We start from the raw sequence: 27,228 nt of genomic DNA, 5'->3' as shown, positions 1-27,228 counted from the left end.
TTATAGCAAGTGCATTTGCTAGGAAGGCCATTGCTAAAATAACTGGGTTTTGATGGCTTTTAGTCCAATCGATAGCAGGTTTGTTTTGGCCCTGCCAATCTAGGCAGGTACAATTAAACTCATGGGAAATGAAAAAAAGAATATTTGTCCACCAGGTTAGGTCATCCCCGTTAAATGAAATCTGAGGTGTACTGTGCCACCATACATTATCTAAAGGGACATACAGTAATTGGGAAAGACTCTGGCTTGAGGTGGGGGACAGCATAGAGTCTGTGAGGTTGGTGAAGTTGAGTAAAACCCACACATAGATGAAGATTTGTAAATTCTGTCGTTTAAAACACTAAACAAAGATTTAAAAAGACAAGCTTTATATTCCCAGTCTAACTTACCTTGCACAGCAAAACAAGTAATTACTTGCAGGCTGAGGGCATAGAACAAGCAGTAGAGTGTCTGCCTAGCAAGCATAAGGTCCTGAGTTCAAACCTCAGTACTGCCAAAACCAAAAGTGTATGTGGAGGGGAATTACTTGAGCTAGAGGTGTGGCTCACGAGGTAGAGTAACTGTTTAACAAATATGAAGCCCTAAGTTCAAAGTCTAGTACTACAAAAATGTACTTAACATCACAGATTCTGGCCTACAACTATTTTTCTTTTTGTCACTTGTCAAGATTTCTGAAATCCCAAGAGATACAATATTATTGAGCAAGACACTGGTGGTGCATTCCTATAAATCCTAGCTACTTAGGAGGCTGAGAGCTGAGGATCATGTTTGAAACCTGGCCAAAAAAGTCTGTGAGGTTCTTATCTCTAATTAACTATCAAAATCCATAAGCGGAACTGTGGCTCAAGTCGTGTGGCATGAGTTCAAACTCCAGTACTGGCACCACAAAGAGAAAAATGGGGGAGAGAAAAGGAAGTGGGGGGGGGGAGAGAGAGAGAGAGAGAGAGAGAGAGAGAGAGAGAGAGAGAGAGAGAGAGACTGACTTACACATTTTGGGGGGGGGGACGACATAATGAATAGCAAATACTTATTTTCCAAATGAGGCATATAGCTTCAGCATAATAGTAAACTGTGTGTGTGTGTGTGTGTGTACGCACACTGGTACTGGAGCTTAATCTCAGGGCTTTTACTCTCATTCAACTTTCTTGCTTATGGATGGTGCTCTACCACTTGAGCAACACCTTCAGAGTAGCATTTTGTGGGGTAATTGGAGATAGAGTATCATGAGCTTTCTGCCCAGCTGGATTAGAATTTTGACTCCGAGGTTCATCTTCCCGAGTAGCAAATATTACAGTGATTCTAAAAAGTTTTAAGAGAAATGTTGTTATAACTAGCAATCTGTGTCTGCAATTAACACATATGTAGGGGTTGGGAATATGGCTTAATGGTAAAGTGCCTGCCTCGTATACATGAAGCCCTGGGTTCGATTCCTTAGCACCACATATATAGAAAAATCCAGAAGGGACACTGTGGCTCAAGAGGTAGAGTGCTAACCTTGAGCAAAAAGAAGCCTGGGACAGTGCCTGGGCCCTGAGTCCAAGCACCAGGACTGACAAAAAACCCAAAACAAACACATATGGAAAAGCCAAGTCAATTTTGAGGAACATATGGAAGGGAAGGCTTTTCCTATGAAATATCAAGATTTATTATAAAGCTTTTACAGAAATTAATATAATGTGGTCTTTCTACAAGAAGAGACAAAGGGGTTGGGAATATGGCCTGGTGGGAAGAGTGCTTGCCTTATATACATGAAGCCTTGGGTTCAATTCCCCAGCACCACATATATAGAAAACAGCCAGAAGTGGCACTGTGGCTCCAGTGGCAGAGCTAGCCTTGAGCAAATAGAAGCCAAGCTCAGTGCTCAGGCCTTGAGTCCAAGCCCCAGAACTGGCCAAAAAAAGAGACCAAAGAACAGACTATGTGGTCTTGAAACAAATCTGTACATACAGACACTTTACATATGACAAAGATGACAATATACAGCAGATGGGAAAAAACAGGCCTTTCAAAAACAGTGCATACAGAAGATAAAAATCTGACTTACACCATATACAAAATCCAACTTCAAGATAATAATACATCCAAACTTGAAAGACAAAATGTCATAACACTTCCAAGAATTTCCAACTTCAGCTAGGAAAATATTCTGTTTTTTTTACGGGGGGAGGGTTTGAATGGCAATTCTTTGATTTTAGACTCCTGAGTAGCGAGCGAGGACTGCAGGTGTGAGCTACCAGCACTTGGTGGGGAAATAACAGGGCAGCAGAAGCTCCAAGAAAAACACACCAATAATACAGTGACAAGGCATTCTTAATAGGCCCAAGTTAGAAACAATTCAACTCTGTCGGTTTTAGGTTATAAAGTTGTACCACATTTATAAAATCGAATGATACACAGCAGTGGTAATGATAATTAAATACAGGTTCAAAAGCAAGGATATAGCCTTGATATGTTTCTTTATTTTTCTTCTTAAAATTAGCTTATGAGGGCAGAAAGGTCCCTGGGACTCACATCTAATTAACCACCCGAAAGTCAGAGTGGAAGTATGGCTCAGGTGGTAGAGCACCAGCCTTGAATAAAAAAGCTAAGTAGCTGGGCACTGGTGAATCCTAGCTACTGGGTGTGTGTGTGGGGGGGCGAGGGGAAAGGGTTCTGAGATATGAGGATCGTCAGTGGCCTGGGCAGTAAAGTCTCTGTTCTTATCTCCAATTAACTTCCAGAAAAACCAGAAGTGGAGCTGGAGCTCAAAGTGCTAGAAAAAAGCTCAAAGACAGTGCCCAGTTCCTGAGTTCAAACTCTACAACTGGCCCTCCCCCACTCCCCCCCCCCCCAAAAGTGCCAAGCTGAAGCATGAGGCTTTGAGTTCAAACCCCAATACTGGCACCAAATAAATAAATAACAATTGCTTATATCAATTACCAGGGGAAAGGCGTCATTGTTACATCTCCACATTTATATTGTATCTTCTATCACACCCCTGAAATAATGTTGAATTAAGAAAATGCCAAATAGTTGACAATTAAATTTCTCCATTATATTTCAGAGATTAAAAACATAAGCTTCTTAGCGTTGCTATCAGGATTGAATGGGATGATTCAGAACAGGTGCTATGCAAGAACCTGGCCTCATAAGTGCAAGGGTCATGTATTGTGTTCTCTCCGCAGCCCACGTTTCTGGAATCAGCCATGAATGAATGGGGCAGAGCGCGGGAGCGGGCAGTCTGCCTCCCTGGTGTGAGCTCCTCAGATCCGCCTCACCTTCCTGCCCGGAGGAACTGAAACTGTGAGCCAAAGTAAATTCTTCCTTCCCTCAAAACGAAAGAGAATGAGACCGGGAACTACAGCAACATCCAAAACCTCCCTTAGCCTCCTCCCCACAGCTGCTGTCTACTTTTTCATATTTGAGTCTAGGTCTCTTTAAGAGGTCAACCATGACTGAGGCTACTGGGAAGCCCGGGAAGTCAGCTCCAGCCAGGAGCATGATGGGAAAGGAAGGCACAGTGCAGGCTGGGAAGGTCCACGGAACTCAGGCCCAGGGCAGGACGGGAAAGAGAGGTGGAGAGTAGGCTGGGAAGGGGCAGTTCCCCCAGTCCTAAAGGCATGACGGGAGAAGATGGCGGAGAGCAGGTTGTGACGAGCCAATCAGATCAGGCCTAGGGCATGACGGGAAAGTGCTGGGAAGGCCAAGTGCTCTCTGGTTTGGAGCATGACGGGAAAAGAGGGCGGAGACTAAGGTTGCACCCGCTCGGCCGGCGCGGATTGCGGTGCGGTGTTTCGTGTTTCGGGTGGAATTCCAGTGAGAGAAAATACTTGTCGTCGGGTCGGGTGTGGCCGGGGAGCCTTAGGTCCCATCGTACTTTTTGTGTCCACGCCTGTCTGGGAGCAGGGAGGTGACAACGAGTGCGCGCCGCGGCACAGAGGTGGCGTCCGTGGGAGGGGTGGGCGAGTGGGGCAGAGTCACGTGACCCGGAGGCTCCGGGCGGGCTGCGTGGCGGCGGCGGCGCAGCTGCACTGGCAGCTGCGGCTACAGTGGGAGCTTGGGAGGCTTGAGAGCTTGGGAGGGGTTTGCCTCTGGGACTTGGTGGTCACTCGCGCTCGCTCCTGCGCTTCGGCAACCGAGTTGGGAATTGGTGGGAGCACGAACTTCTGAACGCGAGCGACACCTAGGGGTGAGCCCCGGTAGATTGCTCCAGCTGTGGCTTGTAGTCAGAGGGTGTCTTTTTTCTTCAGAACGGGCTGTTAATCTGGTTGTCTGTTTCCATGCCTGGCCTGCCCATTTGAATAGATAGTTTGAGCAGAGTTTCCTTTTTGCTTCAGTTTTGCTTTGTACATATAAGGGATAAGGGAATCTTTCTTAAACCCAATAGTCTCTTTACAGAATGTCATTTGGGAAGTGGGACTCAGAGGAGCTTTGACCTCCTTCGATGCCCTGGAAGGTACAGGTCACCCACTTTTAGAGCAACCCTTTTGGGCTAGGGTGTGAGATGTGACTCAAGTGATAGAGCACAGTTCAATCCTCAAAATTGCTAAATAAGTCAACAAATACAATAAACTTAAGTTATCAAAAATTAAGAACTGTTGTACTTATTAACTTGTGAGTGGGATCTTGAGCTCTGATTAGCATGAGGCTTCAAATCATTACCTTTGCAGGGTTCCAGAAAAGACTGAGTTTGAAAGTGAAGGGAGATTGCTTTATTCCACTTTGAGAAATGAAAGCTGACATGGAAGCTGAGCATGATGGGCTCATGCCTGTAATTCCAGCACTTAAGCAGCCAGCTAGAGCTACCTAGAGAGTTCCCAACTGAAAAAAAAAGAGAAAAGAAAAAATAAAAGCTGATATGAGCTTTCAAGTCATAATACTCATGGAATCAGGAACTGTACCTGGCATCCTTCCCTCTGAGGCTTGGTAACTTCCTCCTTTGGTTTGGTCTGTCAATCTAATTCCCCTCAACAGCTTTCAGCATATTGGAAACTACAGTGTTGTCTTTAAAGACACTAGAGAAGTATGAGTTTTTTGTGTATGATGGATCTTAAGTAAAGGAACCTACTAAAGGAACAGAAAGCAGGAAGAAAGAACAGTTAGTCATAGTTCCAGAGGGTTCTTTTTCAAATGCTCATTCCTGAAGCTTTTCATATAAACATGTAGGAAAGCAGAAAAAAACCGTTGAATACCAGTCTTTTATGTTATGTTTTAGGAGTCCATCTATCCATTGCCAAGAAATCTGTTCTAAACTAGGGGGACTTTATAAAAACTTAGAATGAAAGAATCTTTGGATGGTGGATGTGACAAAACCATAGTACCACAACAAAGGCTTTTGGACAAAATTAAAGAAGAACCTCAAGATGCTCAAGTAAGCACTTCCTGATTTTTCAAAGTAACCCTTTCAATGTGGTGAATTGAAAATATTATTTTATTGTTTGTAAGATAAAATAACTCAAACTGTACTTTTTTGTTAAAGGGGCCCAGTGGTTTGAATACTCCCCAAAGTTCATGTGTTGGAAACTTAATTCCCAGTGCAACATTGTTGGGGAGGGGGTCTGATAGGTTATGAGGGCTCTTCCCTCATATGTGATTGTTAGGAGGGAGTTCTAAACAGTTCAACTCCTTTTTTTCCAGATTCTGCACCCCCCCCCCCCCGGCTTTGGTGGTATCTTAGTTTGAACTCAAACTTACTAGGCAGATGTTGTTCCTCTGGAACCACAACCCCAGCCCTTTTTTCTTTAGTTATTTTCAGGTAGGATTCTTTCTTTCTTTTTTTTTTTTTTTTTGCCAGTTCTGGGGTTTGAACTCAGGGCCTGAGCACTGTCCCTGGCTTCTTTTTGCTCAAGGCTAGCACTCTACTACTTGAGCCACAGTGCCACTTCTGGCTTTTTCTATATATGTGGTGCTGAGGAGCTCAGGACTTCATGTATAGGAGGCGAGCACTTTACCACTAGGCCATATTCCCAGCCCTCAGGTAGGATTCTTAGTTCTCCTATCATGGCCTCCTGTATAGGTGGGATCACAGGTATACACTTAGCATACCTGTCTTGGTTGAGATGGGGCCAAAAAATTTCAAAATTAATTTTGGAACTGATGTTGTCAGTTCTTTATTTTGATAAATCTAGGGAGAGTAAAAACACACCTACAGGGCTGAGAATATGGCCTAGTGGTAGACTGCTTGCCTCATATACATGAAGCCATGGGTTCGATTCCACAGCACCACATATACAGAAAAAGCCAGAAGTGGTGCTGTGGCTCAAGTGGTAAGAGTGCTAGCCTTGAGCAAAAAAAAAGAAGCCTGGGACAGTGCTCAGGCCCTGAGTCCAAACCCCAGGACTGGCAAAACAACAACAAAACAACAACAACAAAAACCCCCAAACAGGTACAATTAATCTTTTTTTTCCCCCCAGAAAAGTAAGACTTTCTAAAAAAACTTCCTTTGTGAAACATGGAAGCCTGTTGTAACACCCGGGAGGGAAAAAAGTAATATGGATGTGGTGTGGTTTCAGAACAAAGAGCAGTCCTTTTTCTAAGAATTTGTTTTGGAGCAAGTGTATTATTTGGGTTTGAAACTCTTTGTCACATTTGATAGGCAGGTACTCTACTAGTTGAGCAGTGGCCCCAGCCCAAGGGCAGTTCTTTTTTTTTTTTTTTGGCCAGTCCTGGGCCTTGGACTCAGGGCCTGGGCACTGTCCCTGGCTTCTTCCCGCTCAAGGCTAGCACTCTGCCACTTGAGCCACAGCGCCGCTTCTGGCCGTTTTCTGTATATGTGGTGCTGGGGAATCGAACCTAGGGCCTTGTGTATCCGAGGCAGGCACTCTTGCCACTAGGCTATATCCCCAGCCCACCAAGGGCAGTTCTTTTCCAAATATTTTTAATCATTACATTTTCTTTTTGCAACATTTAAAAGAATACGTTAGGGATAAATCTGATTTAAGCTGTGATGTCAGTAACAAATGTGACAGTTTAGTAAATCTGTTAGCTTAAAGTACTAATTTGGATTTAAACTCTATGTCGTTTAGATTTAATTTTATTTATCATCCCCTGTAAATACATCCTGGAGAACAAGAAGTAGCTCAGCACTGGTGCCTCATAACTGTAATCCTAGCTACTCAGGAGGTTGAGATCTGAAGGTAACAGTTCAAACTCAGCTTGGTCAGGAAGTCTATGAGATTTATCTCCAATTAAATACCAAAAATGCTGGAAGTGGAGCTATGGCTGAAGTGGTAGAGTACTATGAGCAAAAGAGCTCAGGAACAGTGCTTAGGTCCTTAGTCCAAGCTCCAAGACAGGCACCAAAAAAAAGTGCTTGGGGATGAAATGGTTAAGTATTATTCTCACATATCATTATGTCTAGTCTAATAACTTAGTTTTGACATTTGAGATATTTGTGAAGTGATTGGGATTAGGATGTACGAGAGGTGAATGTAATAACAATCAGATTTTCCTTGAATTCTTAGTTTACTTAAGTATACTGTATTCATTCCTTTCTCCTTTCCCCCCAACCTCTATTTCTCTCTCTTTGCTTGAAAAGGAATATGAACAGGTTCAACAGCCAAAAACTGAAGAAAATGAACTGAAAATTAGTGCTGTATTTTCAGTTAGCGACAGTTCTCTTGGTAAGAAATAGAAGTGTGTAAGTTAATTGCACTTAATACTTTATGAGAACTGGGTTATAATTAGCTGGGTTATAGTTATGAGTCATGATTTTTTAAAAAAGGTTGAAGTTTCTTGTTTTTGAGAGCTTATCGCCTCTTTTGGACTTCAAAACAAATTTTGGTCTTAAAAAAGAATATATGGGCTGGGAATATGGCTTAGTGGTAGAGTGCTTGTCTAGTGTGCATGAAGCCCTGGGTTTGATTCCTCAGTACCACATAAACAAGAAAAGCCAGAAGTGGCACTTTGGCTCAGGTAGTAGAGTACTAGCCTTGAGCAAAAGAAGCTCTGGGACAGTGCCTAGGCCCTGAGTTCAAGCCCCCAAACAGGCAAAAATATGTGTGTGTGTGTGTGTGTGTGTATAGTATTGATACTAATATTGTTTTCTTTGTTTTATTAGCCCAGCAGTTGAGCCCTGGCTTTCAGCTTGCCCAGTCTGGCCCAAACATATCTCTTCCTTCAGTTCCAGCTGTAGGTCCTCAGGTTTATTGTTTTGGTTGTAAAAGAATGCTTTATAAGGGTCAAACTGCGTATCACAAAACAGGATCTACTCAGTTCTTCTGTTCAACACAATGTATCACTGAGATCACTGAGTATTCTTCATCTGTCTGCCTACCACCTCCTCCCAAGAAAACCTGCACAAACTGCTCAAAGTATGAAATTCCTAATAACATCCATGTCCACTTTGCTTTTTAAAGTTTATATATACTTTAGTTCAAATATGCTGCCCAAATTTTGCACTTCAAAGAAACAAATGACTTGCTATTAGAAGTATTGCTTAAACCAGTGTTCTGTCTCTTTTAGTTTAAATTTTACTATGGTAAGAAATGTTATTTGTGGGAGTTGTAGGACTGCTCATATGTCCTGTAATTGTGGTTTTTTTTTTGTCTGTTGTGGGGCTTGAACACAGGGCCTGGATGCTGTCCCTGAGCTCTTATGCTCAAGGCTATCTCTGCCACTTTGAGCCACAGAGCCACTTACAGTTTTCTGGTGGTTAATTGGAGATACTAGTCTCGTGGACTTTCCTTCCCTGGGCTGGCTTTGAATTGAGATCTTCAGATCTCAGCCTTCTGAGTAGCTAGGATTACGTGCATGATCCATTGGTGCCTGGCCTTAACAGTGCTTCATTAGTTACATAAGTATGGGATAAGATAATAACCCTTTTAAAAATATTTTAATATATTTTTTTGTGCCAGTCTTGGGGCCTAACCTCAGGGCCTGGGAACTGTCCCTGAGTTTTTCAGCTCAAGGCTGATGCTCTACCACTTGAGCTGAGTCACACTTCCACTTCCAGCTTTTTTGGTGGTTAATTGGAAATCAGAGTCTCATGGACTTTACTATCCAGGCTAGCTTCAAAACATGATCCTCAGATCTCAGCCTCCTGAGTAGCTAGGATTTTAGGCAGGAGCCACTAACTCCTAGCTAATATCATTCTCAATAATATGTGTAAGTTTTTTACCTTGTTAGAGAGTAAAAACTTAAAGTGGTCACAAAACAGTTGTTTATTTCAAATATCCTTGTAAACTTTTCTGAGGATTATTGTTGCTTTACAATAATGCTTAGGTGCAGAGAGAGGAAGAAATAGCGAAGTCACATAACCATTTCTCTTATTTTAATTCATATATAAACTTGATATGTTTTGCCTGTTTCCCTGATTGTATTTCCAAGAATGTAGTGTGAGACTTCCAGCTCCAACTGTGTGTCATCCACTAGAGCCAGTGGGATTAGATTCAGCCACTCTACAACTCTAGACCACAATACACACGTCCTTTTACAGCCAGCAGCTGCCACAGAAACATGAATAAGACAAAAAATGAAAAATTTAAAAATTTGTGTTATTAGTTACTGTTACAGAGTAAGAACAGTTAAAAGCTTAGTTTTAAATCTAGGAATGTAGCTCAGTGAGGAGTGCTTGTTTGGCATGTACGAGACCCTGGATCCCATCCTCAACATTGAAAAACATTTGATCTTGGATTATGGTTACTTCTGAGTGACCTTGAGTTAGAGATTTTAATCCTGGCTACCTAGGAGGTCGAGATCTGAGGATTGTGGTTCAGCCCAAGCAGAGAAGTCTGTGATACTCTTATACAATTATCCAATTAACCAGCAAAAAGCCAGAAGTGGAGCTTTGGCTAACATAGTAGAGTGCCAGCCATGAGCAAAAAAGCCAAGAAAGAGCAGGAGTTGTGGAATGCCCACTAAACCTAGGCCCAGAGTCCTCTGGCTCCACCAGATGAAACTTGTTTCGAGTTGGAAGTTTCACTAGATTTTTTATTTTTATTGTTATTATTAAGGTGATGTTTTGTATGTCAGATAATGACTACATTTCTTTTTGGGCAGTGTTACCCCTTCCTTAGCTCTCTCCCACTCACTACTTTTGTTATATGTAATTCTCCCTCAATACATCTACCAATTAGGTATTAGAAACTCATTTTTTCCTGTATTATTTTTCTGGTACCAAGGTTTAAACTCTGGGCCTGCACTTGCTCAGCTGATGTTCTACCACTGAATTCAGCCCTACTTTTTGAGAGATGGAGTCTCTTGAGGTTTTCTGTCCTACCTGACTTAGAACTGAGATCCTTGAGATCCCAGCTTCTTATGTAGCTAGGGTCAGAGGTGTAAGCCACCAGCCTTAACTATAAATTTTATTTTATACATGAGGAAGTTGAAATAGCAGTTGTTTTACTCATTCACCAAAGAGGAATTTACGGTTTGTATATACTTCATTTTGCTTTTGTTATTTATTTTTAGAATCATTTTAAACCTAAAGGACATGGTCACAACCCAGTTTGAAAATTCCTCTTCCAGCAAAGATTTCTGCAGCCAGTCATGCCTGTCTTCTTATGAACTGAAGAAAAAACCTGTTGTTACAATATATACCAATGGGATTTCAACTAAGTGTAGTATGTGTCAGAAAAATGCTTATGTAAGTTGCATTTTACTTTCATTGAGATTCTGCTGAAAAATCAGTATTTTGTGTTTTGGTGCTTGCTATAGTTGATGAGGAATGAACCCAGGCACTATGCTACTTAATCACTCTCCCAGTTTTATTTTTTTTAAACAAGTTTTGTTTTACTTTGTGTACAACTGTTTTTATTTCCTAGATTCGATTTGAAGTTAAATACCAAAATGTGGTACATGGTCTTTGTAGTGATGCCTGTTTTTCAAAATTTCATACTACCAACAACCTCACCATGAACTGTTGTGAAAACTGTGGGAGCTATTGCTATAGTAGCTCTTACCAATCACAGAAGGTTTTTAGTTCAACAAGCATCACAGCATACAAGCAGGTATGAATATCAATCTGTTGTAAGGAATTAAGCTCAGTCCTGAACTGGCTACACAAGTATGAAGTTCAAAGCAAGAGTTCATGCATATTCATTTGTTTAACCTCATATGAGATTTCCTCTCTAGGACAATGGGATATATTCAGAATGATTGCAGAATGAAATGGTAACAGGGAAATGGGCTACTTATTTTTGGGGGTGGTGGGGAGGAGGTTGTACTGTGGTGTGTACTTCAGGTTTTGCATCTAACTAGGCAAGCACTGTAATGCTTGAGCTATGACTTTCAGCCCCTTTTGCTCTGGTTATATTTTGAGACAGGGTCTTGTTTTTTGCCTAGACCAGCCTGGATTGCAGTCTTCTTTATACTTTATACTTCCCTGTTTATCTGGATGTCAAGCACATGTTATTGCATCTAACCTTTGGTTTCAACCAATCTTTCATCCCTCAAAGTTTGCCTACTCTAGCCTGGAATTGTGAGCATCCTATCTCAGCTTCTTAGATAGCTAGGATTCAAGGTGTGAGCCACCTGCACCCAGCTGAAATAGACCACTTTTTCTTCTCTTTCTTTCTTTTCTTTTTTTGTCCAGTCATGAGGCTTGAACTCAGGGGCTAGGTGCTATCCCTGAGCTTTTTTGCTCAAGGCTAGTGCTCTACCACTTGAGCTATAGCTCTACTTTGGGCTGTTTGTAATTAATTGGAGATAAGAGTCTCATAGACTTTCCTGCCTTTCCTAGCTTTGAAATGCAATCCTCAGATCTTGACTTCCTGAGTAGCTACAATTACATACAATAACTACAACTCCATTTTAATTTTTAGAGAGCACTTCAATATGTTGTTCAAATAATTTTTTTCTTTTTTCTTTTTCTTTGCCAGTCCTGGGGCTTGGACTCCGGGCCTGAGCACTGTCCCTGGCTTCTTTTTGCTCAAGGCCAGCACTCTGCCACTTGAGCCACAGTGCCACTTCTGGCCTTTTTGTATATATGTGGTGCTGAGGAATCGAACCCAGGGCTTCATGTATATGAGGCAAGCACTCTTGCCACTAGGCCATATTCCCAGTCCTCAAATAATCTTTTGATACAGTATATAAACATGGCTTTGCATGAAATCTAGAAAATTATGGACACCAATAAGTAATGGTATTAGTGATGTAATGGCAGCCACCATTATCATTTTGTTATTATTACTATTATTACAGTTTTTTGTTATTATAATTTTTATTATAATATTGTTATAATATATATAATATGATATATAACATAATATATATGTAATGTATATGAAATATATAATATAGTAATTATAATATTGTTATTATAATTTTGTTATTATTATATACCGCTGTATAAGAATTATATACAATTCTTTTTTTTTTTTTTGGCCAGTCCTGGGCCTTGGACTCAGGGCCTGAGCACTGTCCCTGGCTTCTTCCCGCTCAAGGCTAGCACTCTGCCACTTGAGCCACAGCGCCACTTCTGGCCATTTTCTGTATATGTGGTGCTGGGGAATCGAACCTAGGGCGTCGTGTATCTGAGGCAGGCACTCTTGCCACTAGGCTATATCCCCAGCCCATTTTTTTTTTTTTTTTTTTGGCCAGTCCTGGGCCTTGGACTCAGGGCCTAAGCACTGGTCCCTGGCTTCTTCCCGCTCAAGGCTAGCACTCTGCCACTTGAGCCACAGCGCCGCTTCTGGCCGTTTTCTGTATATGTGGTGCTGGGGAATCGAACCTAGGGCCTGGTGTATCCGAGGCAGGCACTCTTGCCACTAGGCTATATCCCCAGCCCTTATATACAATTCTTAAAACATGAATATGAAACTCAACTTGAAAAGTATGTAGTCCTTTTGGATCTCCTGATATTCAGTAAGCTTTATTTTGTTCTCTTGCTAAAGGCTTTTTCAAATTAGCTAGCCTTAAATGTAGTAGAGGCCCTTAGTCTGAGATCCTTGTCTGTACTGAAGTGACCCTTTGGTTCAGGGACTACCTGATCTTCTCTGGTTACTGGTGATGAGAAAACTGTTATTACTAATCCAGTCATTACTTGTAGTGTCTTTGGTTATTAAAATATCTTAGTAGTTTTCAGTTTTTATGTTATGTTTTATTATCTGAAAGAAATTATTTTTCCCATATCCCAACTTTCACAAGTGTTTATACTTTAGTGTGTCTTCATTGTCATGCTCACAGATTTCCACCAAAGGCAGAGGTTGTGGGTATCTTTTCTCTCCTTTTTGAAATACTAATGTAATTATTTATTCTTGTGCACATCTAAATGTAATTTTATTTTCTTAATAGAATTCAGTGCAGAAGCCTCCCTATGCCTTGGGGAAATCATTGAGGCCTTCTGCTGAAATGATTGAGACTACGAATGACTCAGGGAAAACTGAGCTTTTCTGCTCTGTTAACTGCTTATCTGCCTACAGGGTTAAGACTGTTACTTCTTCAGGTAATGCTTACTTTTGATAAATTTACAGATTTAATGACTGTTGAGGAAGACTGTTTTTCTTTCATTGTGCTATATCCTGACTATCTCTCTGTATGGTTAATGACCCATGACTCATTTACCTTTAAAGAACTGACTTTTAAGTATAAATAGTTTTTCACTTTTAAAATTGTGAAATATAGTTTGTCATTTCATATGTGAGAAGAAAGAAAGAAAAATTATAATTTAGGCTAGTTTTTTTTTTAATTAGTGGGAGATAAGGTTAGTTGTAGTTAGAATCACACAGTGTTGTAAAGTTCCTAGATACTTTTCATAGATTACAGCTTTTTTTCACATCAGTAGATTCATATCCATATATTGAGCCAACCATGAATCAAAAAAATTTAGGAAAATAAATTGCATATTTATAAGCATTGTCATGATCTACCAAACAATAGAGAACAACTATTCATGTAATATTTACATTTCATTAAGTATTATATGTAATATAGAGATGATTTAAAAATATCTGATAGGATTTTTTTTTTTTTTGTCAGCCCTGGGCCTTGGACTCAAGGCCTGAGCACTGTTCCTGGCTTCTTTTTGCTCAAGGCTAGCAATCTGCCACTTGAGCCACAGGGCCACTTCTGGCCGTTTTTTATATATGTGGTGCTGGGGAATCAAACCCAGGGCTTCATGTATACGAGGCAAGCACTATTGCCACTAGGCCATATTCTCAGCCCCAGGATGTTTGTTTTTGCTGTTTGTTTTTGTCAGTCATGGGGCTTGTATTCAGTGTGCTGTCACTGAGCTGCTTTCTGCTCAAGGCTAGTGCTCTACCTCTTGAGCCACAGCTCCACTTAGGACTTTTTTGTGATTAATTAGAGATAAGAATCTTAGGGAATCTTTCTGCCAGGACTGGCTTCAAACTGTGATCTTCAGATTTCAGTCTTCTGAGTAAGCTAGGATTACAGGTTTGAGCCACTAGAGCCTAGCCTAATAGGATGTTTGGGAGGTCGTGCATGATTATATACAATCACTGTACCATTTTATGTAAAGAACTTGGTGTCCTTGGAGAGTCCTGAAGCCAGTCTGCTAAAGATACCAACATAGGCTGAGTATTTTCTTTTCTTTTTCTTAATACTAGATTACTGTTCATTTGTTTAACAAACTCATTGTTTTTAATTTTCTGTCATAAGGTCTTAAGGTTTCCTGTCACAGTTGTAAGACCTCAGCAGTCCCCCAGTATCACTTAGCCATGTCAAATGGAACCATATATAGCTTCTGCAGCTCCAGCTGTGTGATGGCTTTCCAGGTATGATCCAAGGTAGTTCATCGCAGCAGTGCTTCTTAGGCACCTGTCCATTCTTGTTTAAGCTAAAAAGAAATTAAAAACTGGCTCATCTAGTGTTCCAGATATCATTTTTATAAAAGGTCTGAGTCTGATGCTAGGCTTCCTTATTCAGGGGCCTAAACTACCCATCTCTCCCATGGCTCCCTTGGCTCTTCTCCCTTTCAAACTTCTCACATGGTTTGAGAGATTGGATACTGAAGAACTGTAGCCTGTTAAGGCTTATGTGCCCCTTTTTCTTGTCCTGGGCTAGGCCTAGTCACTCCTGGCAAGGAATGGGAAGTACCCACTGGTCCCATTTTCTCCACACGCTGCAAAATGCAAGAAGAGTGAGCAGTATTTTGATCCCTCAGTAAGAGGCCTGATTTGATATTCTGGCTCCAAGAAGAAAGCTGGCTAGTGGCTACTGTCTCTCTCCCTCTTCCTCCCCCCCTCTCTCTTTTTCATTGGGCTAGTCCTGGGGCTTGAACTCTATTGCTGAGGGCTGCCCTTGAGGATTTTGTGTTCAAGGCTAGTGCTCTGCCACTTGAGCCACAGCTCTACCCCTAACTTTTTGGTGATTAATTGAAGATAAAAGTCTCATGGACTTTCCTGCCTGGCTGGCATTGAACCATGACCTGCAGATTTCAACCTCCTGAGTAGCTAGGGTTATAGGCATTAGCCACCAGGTGCTTCTGTGTCGTCTTCTTTTTTTTTTTTGGCCAGTCCTGGGCCTTGGACTCAGGGGCCTGAGCACTGTCCCTGGCTTCTTCCCGCTCAAGGCTAGCACTCCGCCACTTGAGCCACAGCGCCGCTTCTGGCCGTTTTCTGTATATGTGGTGCTGGGGAATCGAACCTAGGGCCTCGTGTATCCGAGGCAGGCACTCTTGCCACTAGGCTATATCCCCAGCCCCTGTGTCGTCTTCTTAATAGCTACAAAGAGTTGGTTAATGGTGATTGTGTAGGTGGAAGGTACCTTTGGGGAAAGCACCTGCCTGCTGTAATGTATTAAAGGCATGTCCTGGAGACATTTCAGTTTTGCAGTCCTATTCTGGAAGTATGCACTTAAAAACTTCCTGTGAGATATAAGATTTGAAAGCGAATGATTATAGTGGAACTAATTTGTTAAAATGGGAAAATGAAAGTTACTAAGTTATTTTGTTTCTCAGTTGATGAAATCTTTGTTTTGTGTTCATTCATTCAGAATGTATTTAACAAGCCAAAGGGAACAAATTCTTCAGTGGCAACCCTGTCTCAGGGCCAAGTGGTTGTGAGTGTGCCTTCAGGGTCAGCAGTGTCCACAGCTGCCTCCTCCAACCCCTTCAGTAGCCCAGTCAGTGGCCCTGCTGCAGCTGCCCTCCAGACTCTTGCTGAACAATCCCAGCAGATTGCTTTAACCAATACATTTATGAAACTTGTATGTCAGTACTGTACCCATCAATTTGCCGCAAAACCAGAGCTGCTTTTCTACAAGGTAAAGAGATTGTGAAAGGGATTGAATGTAAACTCATCCAGTAAAGCCCTTCTGACTTTTCATCTTTGATGGTTGTGTTAGGTTTGCTTTAAAAAGACAAGGAAAGCTGGGTGCTATAATCCTAGGTACTCAGGAGGCTGAGATCCAAGGATTGTGGCTCAAAGCAAGCCTGGGCAGGAAAGTCCATGAGACTCTTATCTCCAATTAACCATCAGAAAGCCCGAAATGGCACTGTGGCTCAAAGTGGTAGAGCACTAGCCTTAAGCCTTAAGTAGAAAAGCTCAGGGGCAGCGCCCAGCCCCTGAGATCAAGCCCCATAACCAACCAAAATAAAACCCAACAAAAAAACCCCAGGTATCTTAAAGAGAATGCCACTGTTTAGTTTGATCTTAATGATTATTATGTCTTTGCAGGGTAGGATGTTTCTGTTTTGTGGTACAACTTGCTCTGAGGAATACAAAAGAAGAAATAAAGTTATGGCAATGTGTGACTACTGTAAATTGCAGAAAATCATAAAGGAAACTGTGCGATTCTCAGGAGTTGACAAGCCATTCTGTAGTGAAGGTAATGAAGCCTGAAGTTCACACAATACAATTATTGTGAAATAATTCATAAATTGGGCAATTAATCCAAGTAATTTTTCACTTTTTTTGTTTGTTTTGTTTGTTTTGTTTTGTTTTTTTTTTGCCAGTCCTGGGCCTTGGACTCAGGGCCTGAGCACTGTCCCTGGCTTCTTCCCGCTCAAGGCTAGTACTCCGCCACTTGAGCCACAGCGCCGCTTCTGGCCGTTTTTTGTATATGTGGTGCTGGGGAATCGAACCTAGGGCCTCGTGTATTCGAGGCAGGCACTCTTGCCACTAGGCTATATCCCCAGCCCCAATTTTTCACTTTTTTTATTTTTATTTTTTTGGCCAGTCCTGGGCCTTGAACTCAGGGTCAGAGCACTGTCCCTGGCTTCTTTTTGCTCAAGGCTAGCACTCTGCCACTTGAGCCACAGCGCCACTTCTGGCCATTTTCTTTTTCTTTTTTTGCCAGTCCTGGGCCTTGGACTCAGGGCCTGAGCACTGTCCCTGGCTTCTTCCTGCTCAAGGCTAGCACTCTGCCACTTGAGCCACAGCGCCGCTTCTGGCCGTTTTCTGTATATGTGGTGCTGGGGAATCGAACCTAGGGCCTCGTGTATCCGAGGCAGGCACTCTTGCCACTAGGCTATATCCCCAGCCCGACTTCTGGCCATTTTCTATACATAAGGTGCTGAGGAATTGAACCCAGGGCTTCATGTATAAGAGGCAAGCACTCTTGCCACTAGGCCATATTCCCAGCCCAGTACTGAGGTTTTGATCTTAGGTCCTTTTGTTTAGTAGGCAGGTACTTTACTACTTGAGCCATGGCCTCTAGGTTTTGTTTGATATTTTTTTTAGGTATTTTGTTATTCTTACTTTTTTGTCTGTACCAGACACTGACTGACTGTGATCCTTTGTATCACCACCACCTGGGTAGCTGAGATTATAGCAATAAACCACGGTACCTGGTTACAGTCTATATTTTAAATGTTTTTAATCTTAGCAAAGAAAAAATATTAAAATACCTTAAGTCAGTAGTTTCAGCATAGAAAAATTCTAATTTAAATCTATTTCATGAGAGGTCTTTTTGTTCTACCCATTTGTAAAACAGGAACTTTTATACCTTTGATGTTTCTGAATATAGTTTCTGAATATAGTCAGGTATTTAGAGTATATTTAGAAGTTGATATGTGGTTGTTTTGTAGATATAGAGACTATCCTATAACCTAAAAACAAATAAATATGTCAGATATTTAGAAATTAGCTTCAAGTTTGTATCTAAGTCTACAGAAAGTTGTTCTACCTCCTTGAAGCCAATGTGAATTTTATGTTTCTTCCTCTTATCCCTTTTGATACTCAGTTTGCAAATTCCTGTCTATTCGAGACTTTGGAGAACGATGGGGAAACTACTGTAAGATGTGCAGCTATTGTTCACAAATATCACCAAATTTGGTAGAAAATCGATTGGAGGGCAAGTTAGAAGAGTTTTGTTGTGAGGAATGCATGTCCAAATTTACAGTTTTATTTTATCAGGTAAATATGTTCCTTGTTTTGGCTTCTAAGGTTGGTGCAGTTTAGATTCTATTTTAAATATGGTCATATCATGTGAAAAAATAGTGTTTAGAGCTTGTTTAAGAAAATTGTGGGTTTCCTATACGAAAATTTGATTGAATATTAACATGAAATTTTTGGAGAAAAGTTTAGGATTTTTGGAGATTTTGTTGTTGAGGAATGTGCTTTTTTTTAGGGAGAAGGAAGGCATTCTTGAGTTAGAATTTGAGGTAGTGTTGCCTTTGTGTGGCTCTTCCACTGATAATTCTCTGAGGAATTTGAAGTCAGACCTTGTTCTCACTTCATACATGGAAATGACAATGACTGACAACCTTACCTACTTTTCTTCTTTTCGAAGTTTACATTTTTTTTTTTTTTTTTTTTGGCCAGTCCTGGGCCTTGGACTCAGGGCCTGAGCACTGTCCCTGGCTTCTTCCCGCTCAAGGCTAGCACTCTGCCACTTGAGCCACAGCGCCGCTTCTGGCCGTTTTCTGTATATGTGGTGCTGGGGAATTGAACCTAGGGCCTCGTGTATCCGAGGCAGGCACTCTTGCCACTAGGCTATATCCCCAGCCCCTCAAAGTTTACATTTTTGAAAGGCTAACTGGTAGCTACACTGAATTGAACCAGTAATACATAGCTGGTGCTCCCTGAGTGTGGTTTCATTTAGTACTTTGTACAGTCTCAACAGATAGGTACAGTATTGCCAGGTTTCAATTGGGGATGAGAAAGAAAGTCTGTGGAGCTTAAGTAACATGCCCTTGAGCTATCTGATAGATGATGAATGACTAAGCAGTACATGTGGCATTCTAGGGAATTCATGTTTATTTGCCTGCCTCACTCGCAAGTAATTCTTAGTGTGGAAGGTGATGTCTTTCTGATCACTAGAGCAGGACCAGGTTGAATCACAGGGCTTAAGATGAATGAGGCTGATTGGATAGATACTGAAGTCTTTATGGTTCCAAGCCTGTATTCTCTCTATTATAATATACAGCTTCTTTTTCCCCTACTTTTTTTTGGTGGGAGGTTAGGGGCTGGGTACTGTCCCTGATGTTTTTTGCTCAAGTGTAGTGCTCTATTATTTGAGCCACAGCTTCATTTTTGGTTGTTAATTGAAGATAAGAGACTCATGGACTTTCTGCCTGGGTTATTTTAACCACAATCCTCAGATCTTAGCCTTCTGGGAAACTAGGATTATAGGTGGGGGCCATTGGCACCCTGCAGATGTATTTTTCTTTTTTGCCAGTCCTGGGGCTTGAACTCAGGGCCTGAGCACTGTCCCTGGCTTCTTTTTGCTCAAGGCTAGCACTCTGCCACTTGAGCCACAGTGCCACTTCTGGCCGTTTTCTATATATATGGTGCTGGGGAATCGAACCCAGGGCCTCATGTATACAAGGCAAGCACTCTTGCCACTAGGCCATATCCCCAGCCCCCAGATGTATTTTTCACTGCAATACTTTAAGGTAGAAGCTTTATTTTGCAGTCTGAACTGACTCATATTTTTTTCAAAATGCCTCTGGTTTATGATTGTTATCTTTTCATAATTATATAGTATTTTTTGTTTGTTGATTTTTTAATGTGTTTTTACTTTTTAATTCATGGTACTGGGGTTTAACTCAGGGTCTCCCCTCAAGCTTGATAGGCCCATGCTCAAGCACTTGTCATAATGTTATTTATTTTTCTTCATGGTATTGATATTTAACTTTGGGTTTTACCTCAGGCTTGCTTAGCAGGGACTTTACCCCTTCCATAATCCCCATAATTGGATTTTTGTTTATTTTAAGACAGAATCTCATAACTCACCTTGGCCTAGAACCTACTATGCAGCCCACACTCCCCTTGAGCATGTGATCCTCTTGCCTCTACTTCTTGTGTGCCAGAATTACAATCATGTATCACCATGCTCTGCTATCATAATTTTGTTGTTTCAATCCTGTCTTGCCTTACATTTCTTTGCCAGATGGCCAAGTGTGACTGTTGTAAACGACAGGGTAAGCTGAGTGAGTCCATCAAGTGGCGAGGCAACATCAAACATTTCTGTAACCTGTTCTGTGTCCTGAAGTTTTGCCATCAGCAAAGTATGAATGAACCTCTTCCACAAAATAAAGGTAAAATTAAACTAGGCTAATGCGATTTTTGTGTCAGCAACACACAGTTTTAAAGAATTTAAGAAGGAAAATTTCAATGGATTCAAATAACCTTAATTTCTTTGAAGAATTGGTAATAACAGTCCTTGTGGGAAAATTAATTGACTGCCTTTTGATGTTATAACCAAAGACACCAAGACATTAATAAACATCTAAATACTAAACTTTATTTTTTTTTCTTACAGTGCTGGGGTTTGAACTCAGGGATTCATGTTTGGTAGGCAGGTACTCTAACATTTAGCCCCTTCCCCAGCCCTTCTTTCTATTTTCCCCCAGGTAGTGTCTCATGATTTTGCCCTGGGCTTGCCTCAGACCAAAGTTCTCTTACCTAGGCCTTTTAAATGTAACTGGGATTATAGATGTGATGGTGACTGTGAGAATAGGGTCTTATGAACTTTTCATCCAGACTGTACTTGAACTGCAGTCCTTTGATCTCAGCCTCCTGAGTAGCAGAAACTACAGGTGTCAGCCACTACATCCAACTCTTGTGATTGCTTTTCATATAATTTATGTGAATATAAGTTAATAAATTATAAACAAAAATAGAAAATCAGGGCAAAGAACTGGGAGATTTGTGTATTAATATAATTGTAACTGGTGTAAAATATGATCTAGAACTTGCTTGTAGCCAAGGAAGAAAGGACAGCACATTAATTATCTCAGAGAAAATAAAGTGGACCATTTCTTCATAGGTGGCAAGGTTCTTCCTGGCTAAGAACAAAATAATTTTACAAGTAGGACAGTTATTGTGGTCAGAATAGTCCAAGGAATAAATAGATAGATATGTGGCATGTTTTAAGTATTAGATAAAAAGCATCCACTTGATGACAGTCTGATTAAAGCCTGCCTGGAGTGCTACTTAACTGACAGAACCCATGTACTCTGGCTCTTTGCAGTATGCTCTTGCCCACCATAACAATTTCATAACTGCACATGCCTCATGCTGACTTTTGTGGTAGCCTTCCACTTTTTTACAAATTATTGTTATAAAGGTGATATACAGAAGAGTTACAGTTACAGAAGTCAGGTAATGCCTACTTTTTTTTTTTTTGGACAGTGTCATCCCTTCCCTTGCTGTCTCCAACTTTTCCCCTCCCATCCCCACCTACAAGTTGTATAGTTCATTTTCAACATAGTGTCTGGTGGGTACCAATGTTGCATTTGTTCACCCTTTGTCCCTCCATTTCTGTGCCTCCCTTGCCCTCCCAAAGACAGATAAATGAACAAAGAATGCAAAAAGAAAACAAAGAAAATTCTTGTTTCCATTTCTTGGAGTTCATTTCAATAAATATTATCTTATATGATCAGAGCACATAGGCATTGCACCTTGGTGTAGCCTTACATTCATTAGGACCAATTATGTGGTGGTGGGCTATTCATGTGGTAAGGTGGATGGACAGCTCTTTTATCAACTGACTTATGAAGATTGCCAATTTTTTTAATTTTATAAAAAAATTGTTGGGCTGGGGATATGGCCTAGTGGCAAGAGTGCTTGCCTCGTATACATGAGGCCCTGGGTTCAATTCCCCAGCACCACATATACAGAAAATGGCCAGAAGGGGCCCTGTGGCTCAAGCGGCAGAGTGCTAGCCTTGAGCAAAAAAGAAGCCAGGGACAGTGCTCAGGCCCTGAGTCCAAGCCACAGGACTGGCCAAAAAAAAAAAAAAAAAATTGTTCAATTTTTACTTTAAGGAAGCTTCTATTAGAACAAACCAATTAATTCCAGAGATAGTAACTGTATATTTACCTGTTAAATGTCATTTGAAGCTTACAATTTTACATTATCAGTCTCTTTTTAAGCCCAGTAAACACTCATCTGGCACAAACCCAACCCAGTATTATATGGTTAGATATTTCTATGGCTTCTTGAAAACCTAGTTGTCAAACAAATGTTTTTGTGAGGATAACCCTTTTGTTTACATCAGGTTTCACCTTTTTAAAAATTTTAACCAGTGGGCGCTCCTAAGACAATAGCTGCGTTGATCAAGCACCCTTCTACAAGGAAAGCTACAACACCAGTTATAACGAGTGTGGTGTCACTGGCAAAAATACCTCCTGCCCAGCCTACAGGAAACTTGAACAATGTTTTAAAAGGTATGATTTGGTGTAAAGGTTGCCTAAGTGTTCTTACTGGTAGAATCTTCCTTTACCTTACACTATATAAGGAAATATGCTTCTCTGCCTCTAGAGAGTGAGTGGGTAGCATGCAAGATGTGTGAGTGGGAAAGGAGGGAATATGAAAGTTCACTTCTTTAAGAACCCAAATGATGGCAGTATGCTTGTTCCTTTGACATTGAAGATTTGCATACAGTAGAATAGGCTGGGCCTGTGGATCCTTACCTTTCCCAGGCCTTGTAGCTGTTAATGATGTACTTCCCTTGAGAAATTCTGATATAGGCTCTAGTCCATCTTAAAGGGAATTATCTTCTTGGTTTCAATTTTCACTTAAGTATATTCTGGGACTTATAATGTATGTTTTAATTTATAACAGGTACAACTACCACTGAGGCAGCCAAGATAAATAAAGATGTGAGTTTTATTAATTTTTTTGCTGATAATACCACCTGGGTTTATTTTCATTTTGGATATAGTATTTAATATATCTGAGTCAGGCTGTTTGCAGCCTGCCTTTGAAATGTATGGTAATATGTATTAACTTTTTATTTTGAGTCTTATTATTTAACTGTAGGTCATTAATAAGAATATATTCCTGATATATTTTACTGTTTATGTTTAAATTTATTAGTTTCTTTAGTGCTTACTAGCTCCATCTGGTTATTTTTCACTTTACATTCCAGTCTTTGGTGTGTGTATGTTTGTGTGCATCTGTATGCATGCATGCATGTCTCTGTGTGTGTGTGTGCGCACGTGCACACACAGGTGCGTGTGTGTGTGTGTGTGTGTGTGTGTACCAGTCAGTACTGGGATTGAGCTCAGGTCCTGTGCTCTGTTCCTTAGCTTTTTTTTTTTTTTTTGCCAGTCCTGGGCCTTGGACTCAGGGCCTGAGCACTGTCCCTGGCTTCCTTTTTGCTCAAGGCTAGCACTCTGCCACTTGAGCCACAGCGCCACCTCTGGCCGTTTTCTGTATATGTGGTGCTGGGGAATCGAACCCAGGGCCTCATGTATACGAGGCAAGCTCTCTTGCCACTAGGCCATATCCCCAGCCCCTGTTCCTTAGCTTTTTTACTCAAGGCGGTGCTCTACCACTTGAGCCACAGCTCCACGTCTCAGTTTTTGGAAGTTAGTTGGAGATGAGAGTCTTACAGATTTTCTTGCTCAGGCTGGCTTTGACCTCCCCCTCCCTCCCCCCTCCCTCCCCCCTCCCTCCCTCCTCCCCTTCCTCCTCCCCCTTTTCCCCCTCCTCCCCCTCCTCCCTCTCCTCCTGCTCCTCCTCCTCCTCTTTATTGTCAGTTATGGGGCTTAAACTCAGGATCTGGGTTTGCTTTCCCTGAGCTTTTATGCTCAAGGCTTGTGCTCTACAGTTTTGAGCCACAGTGCCACTTCTGGTTTTCTGGTTGTTAGTTGGAGATGAGTCTCACAGACTTTCCTGGCTTGGCTGGCTTTAAACCTTGATTCTCAGATCTTAGCTTCCTGGGAAGCTAGGATTATAGGCATGTGAGTCACTAGTACCTGGCTTGACCTTTTTTTTTTAATTTTTATATTCTTAAAATCTCAGTGGGCTTTAAATTTAGAAAGATAGCCCTGACTTACAGTAAAGCTTTTGATTTGCTGTTATCTCCTTTATATCCATCAAAAATATTCATGCCCAAACTTCCAGAACTCTTTTATCTTTTTCATTATCCTTGCCTGGCTGTAATTTTTCTGGGATAAGCGATGTCCTTATTGTTGTTTTTGCTTTTTTTTTTTTGTGGTATTGGGGATGGAACTCAGGGCCTTGTGTATGCTAGGCAGACAGTGTGCTGTGTGTTCCTAGAGCCAGTCTTTTTGGTCTTTGGAAATTTCCTCTAACACTGCAAGGGTATATTCTTTAACTACCAGCATAAAGGCATCAGCTCTGGATTGGTCTCTCTCTCTTTTTTTAAAATCATTTCTAACTTTTGTTTGAAAGTCATTAAGTTTGGAATATGCTTTTTAGCACTAGCACCACCATTTAACAAACACTTGAAGAACACTGTTGGATGATATGTGATTTTACTAACAGTGGAAGCAAATGTTAAGATATGACAATCCCCAGAAACAAAACAAGGTCTGACATAATTGTCATGTGATATTGAGGATGATGACAGTTTTATTCTGTGGAAGTGGTACAGTCTTTGATCTTTTCACCTGGCCAAGTTGGAAATTATACATTTCTTTTCTTTTTTTTTGAAATTATACATTTCTTAAAATTTAAAAAATTAAAATTCACAATTTTTCAAATAACATGAAGCAAGCTTAGATAAATTTCACTTCACACTTTCCAGCTTCACAAAATTCAAGATTATAATGACATCAAATTGCACTGTAAAAAGATTTTCTAATCTTCAATATACAGACTTGAATGTAGCCAGGTGCCAATGGCTTCTACCTGTAACCCTCTGAGGATCGAAGTCTACATCCAGCCTGGTCAGGAAACGCCATGCGTTGAGTTTATCTCCAATAAAACTACCAAAAAGCCGGAAATGGTGCTGAGCTTCAATTAATAGAGCACAAGCATTGAACAACAACAACAAAAAAAACGGGACAGTGCCTAGGCACTGAATTCAAGCCCTAGGACTGGCATGTGAAAATACAGAAATGAGTTGGGTCTGCCACCTCTGAGGCTATCCAGGCCTTAAAGAGACTTCTCTTGGAAGACAGTGCTTGCCGTAGGAAATCTGTGAAAGTGATGTAAAAAGTAGCTTTGCACAAAGATGAAACAATTGAAAATTGCTTGGGCTAGAATTAGAGCACAGCCGGATGTGGGCCATAGTGGTTAATTAGCCTCGACTTTTAGCACAATGAACAGGAAAGCTGGTGGTATTTACTTTTGAGCACATTTTTAGCAACCATTAGGGTTTTTTGGTGGGGAGGGGCTTGGTGCCTGTCTTGGGGCTTGAACTCAGGGCCTGGGTGCTGTCACTGAGCTTTTTTGCTCAAGGCTAGGGCTCTGTCACTTGGTTCATAGCCCCAGTTCCAGCTTTTTGGTGGTTAATCGGAGATTAGAGTCTCATTGGCTTTCCTGCCTAGGCTGTCTTTACTGTGATCCTCAGATCTTGGCCTCTTGAGTAGCTAGGATTACAGACATGAGCCACTGGTGCCCGGTGGCTGTTAGTATTTTTGAAGAGCATCTAATATGTAGACTTCTCTTCTAAAGTGGCAAGGCAAAAGATGGAAAATATGGCTACATATCAAGAAATGCTTAGCTGGGGAAAATGAGGGAAAACTCATAACTAGATTACATTTATTTTTCAGTAAAAGTCTTGCAGGAGTTAGATCAGCTCTCATTGTAATGTGGAAAGATTACTTACCTGAATTTAGTATATCCTAACTTACCCATTTTTTGTCATGGAAAATGATGATAATTTCTGCTTAACTGTTTTCAGGCAGCAGAGCACATTAAGTTAATGAAATGACATTAAATTAACTTCTATTTAATTGCATATTACATGTTGTACATTAAATTATGGTTAAAATTATATGGCTAGCAAATTACTGTTGCAACATTAATAGTTGTGTTAACTACACAATTGTTTAATTAAGGTACTATTGTGTTATATGTTATTAGGTATTAACATGTTTATGAAAGTGTCCTATATAATCTAAAGCATTGGTTTTGGATTTATGTACTCTGAGAATGTAACCCTCTTCTTTGTTTTTTTTTTTTTTTTTTTTTGGCCAGTCCTGGGCCTTGGACTCAGGGCCTGAGCACTGTCCCTGGCTTCTTCCCGCTCAAGGCTAGCACTCTGCCACTTGAGCCACAGCGCCGCTTCTGGCCGTTTTCTGTATATGTGGTGCTGGGGAATCGAACCTAGGGCCTCGTGTATCCGAGGCAGGCACTCTTGCCACTAGGCTATATCCCCAGCCCCTCTTCTTTGTTTTTTTGTGTGTTTGTTTGCTTTGCCAGTACTAGGGCTTTGAAGGCTACTTCAAAGGCTACCTTGCATTTTCACTCAGCTTTTTTATTCATGGATGGCACTGTACCACTTGAGCCAAGCCTCCAGTTCTCATTTTCTATTATATGTATAGTTTATTTTATAAATAGTCTTGAGTTATGCCAGTTTTCAATTATTAAAGTTTTCAGGAACATCACCTCATGTTTAATGTGTTTACCCCATTTGTGTTTTTCCCATTTTTCCCATTTGTGTTTTACGTATTTCTGTAATTCACCAGTCATTTAAACTGTATTACCAAATATCTGATTAGTATTTTAAGTGTCAGTTATAAAAAGCATAATAGTAGATACTGTGCCAGGCACTGGCAGTTCATGTCTCTAATCCTAGTTACTCAGGAGATTGAGATATAAGGATCACAGTTCAGAGGCTGGGAACATGGCCTAGTGGCAAGAGTGCTTGACTTGTATACATGAAGCCCTGGGTTCGATTCCCCAGAACCACATATATAGAAAATGGCCAGAAGTGGCGCTGTGGCTAAAGTGGCAGAATGTTAGCCTTGAGCAAAGAGAAGCCAGGGACAGTGCTCAGGCCCTGAGTCCAAGGCCTAGGACTGGCAAAAAAAAAAATAAATAAAAAAAATCACAGTTCAAAGCTAGCCCAGGCAGAAAAGTCCTGAAAGTGGAGGTATGGCTCAAGTAGTAGAGCACCAGCTTTAAGTGAGAAAGGCAGATGAGAGTGTGAGGCCCTGAGTTCAAGCCCTGATACCAGCACACACATACCCTCCCCCCATAG

General features: G+C 41.1%; 1 protein-coding gene across 9 annotated transcripts in view; it reads left to right on the top strand.

Annotated features, from left to right (window-relative positions):
• The first annotated feature begins 3,571 nt into the window (after nucleotides 1-3,571).
• Zmym6 (zinc finger MYM-type containing 6) overlaps nucleotides 3,572-27,228 on the top strand; it is a 34,053-nt gene continuing 10,396 nt past the window's right edge. Inside the window, exons 1-15 of one of the 9 annotated variants that reach the window (XM_048350844.1) lie at nucleotides 3,572-3,795; nucleotides 4,378-4,435; nucleotides 5,195-5,350; nucleotides 7,517-7,601; nucleotides 8,039-8,291; nucleotides 10,390-10,564; nucleotides 10,743-10,928; nucleotides 13,213-13,363; nucleotides 14,539-14,654; nucleotides 15,874-16,143; nucleotides 16,557-16,707; nucleotides 18,064-18,236; nucleotides 20,215-20,362; nucleotides 22,355-22,495; nucleotides 22,893-22,930. In XM_048350844.1, the coding sequence (XP_048206801.1) occupies nucleotides 5,258-5,350; nucleotides 7,517-7,601; nucleotides 8,039-8,291; nucleotides 10,390-10,564; nucleotides 10,743-10,928; nucleotides 13,213-13,363; nucleotides 14,539-14,654; nucleotides 15,874-16,143; nucleotides 16,557-16,707; nucleotides 18,064-18,236; nucleotides 20,215-20,362; nucleotides 22,355-22,495; nucleotides 22,893-22,930 (1,980 nt within the window). In that variant the 5' untranslated portion in view covers nucleotides 3,572-3,795; nucleotides 4,378-4,435; nucleotides 5,195-5,257. Of the gene's footprint in view, nucleotides 3,920-3,941; nucleotides 4,326-4,377; nucleotides 4,436-5,194; nucleotides 5,351-7,516; nucleotides 7,602-8,038; nucleotides 8,292-10,389; nucleotides 10,565-10,742; nucleotides 10,929-13,212; nucleotides 13,364-14,538; nucleotides 14,655-15,873; nucleotides 16,144-16,556; nucleotides 16,708-18,063; nucleotides 18,237-20,214; nucleotides 20,363-22,354; nucleotides 22,496-22,892; nucleotides 22,931-27,228 lie in introns of those variants that run through there. The other 8 variants (XM_048350837.1, XM_048350838.1, XM_048350839.1 and 5 more) reach the window with 8 other exon arrangements.

Source organism: Perognathus longimembris, chromosome 7, assembly GCF_023159225.1.
Source record: "Perognathus longimembris pacificus isolate PPM17 chromosome 7, ASM2315922v1, whole genome shotgun sequence".
Classification (NCBI taxonomy): Eukaryota; Metazoa; Chordata; class Mammalia; order Rodentia; family Heteromyidae; genus Perognathus; species Perognathus longimembris.
Note: the sequence above shows the minus strand (reverse complement) of the source record. Positions and strands in the feature narration are given on the sequence as shown.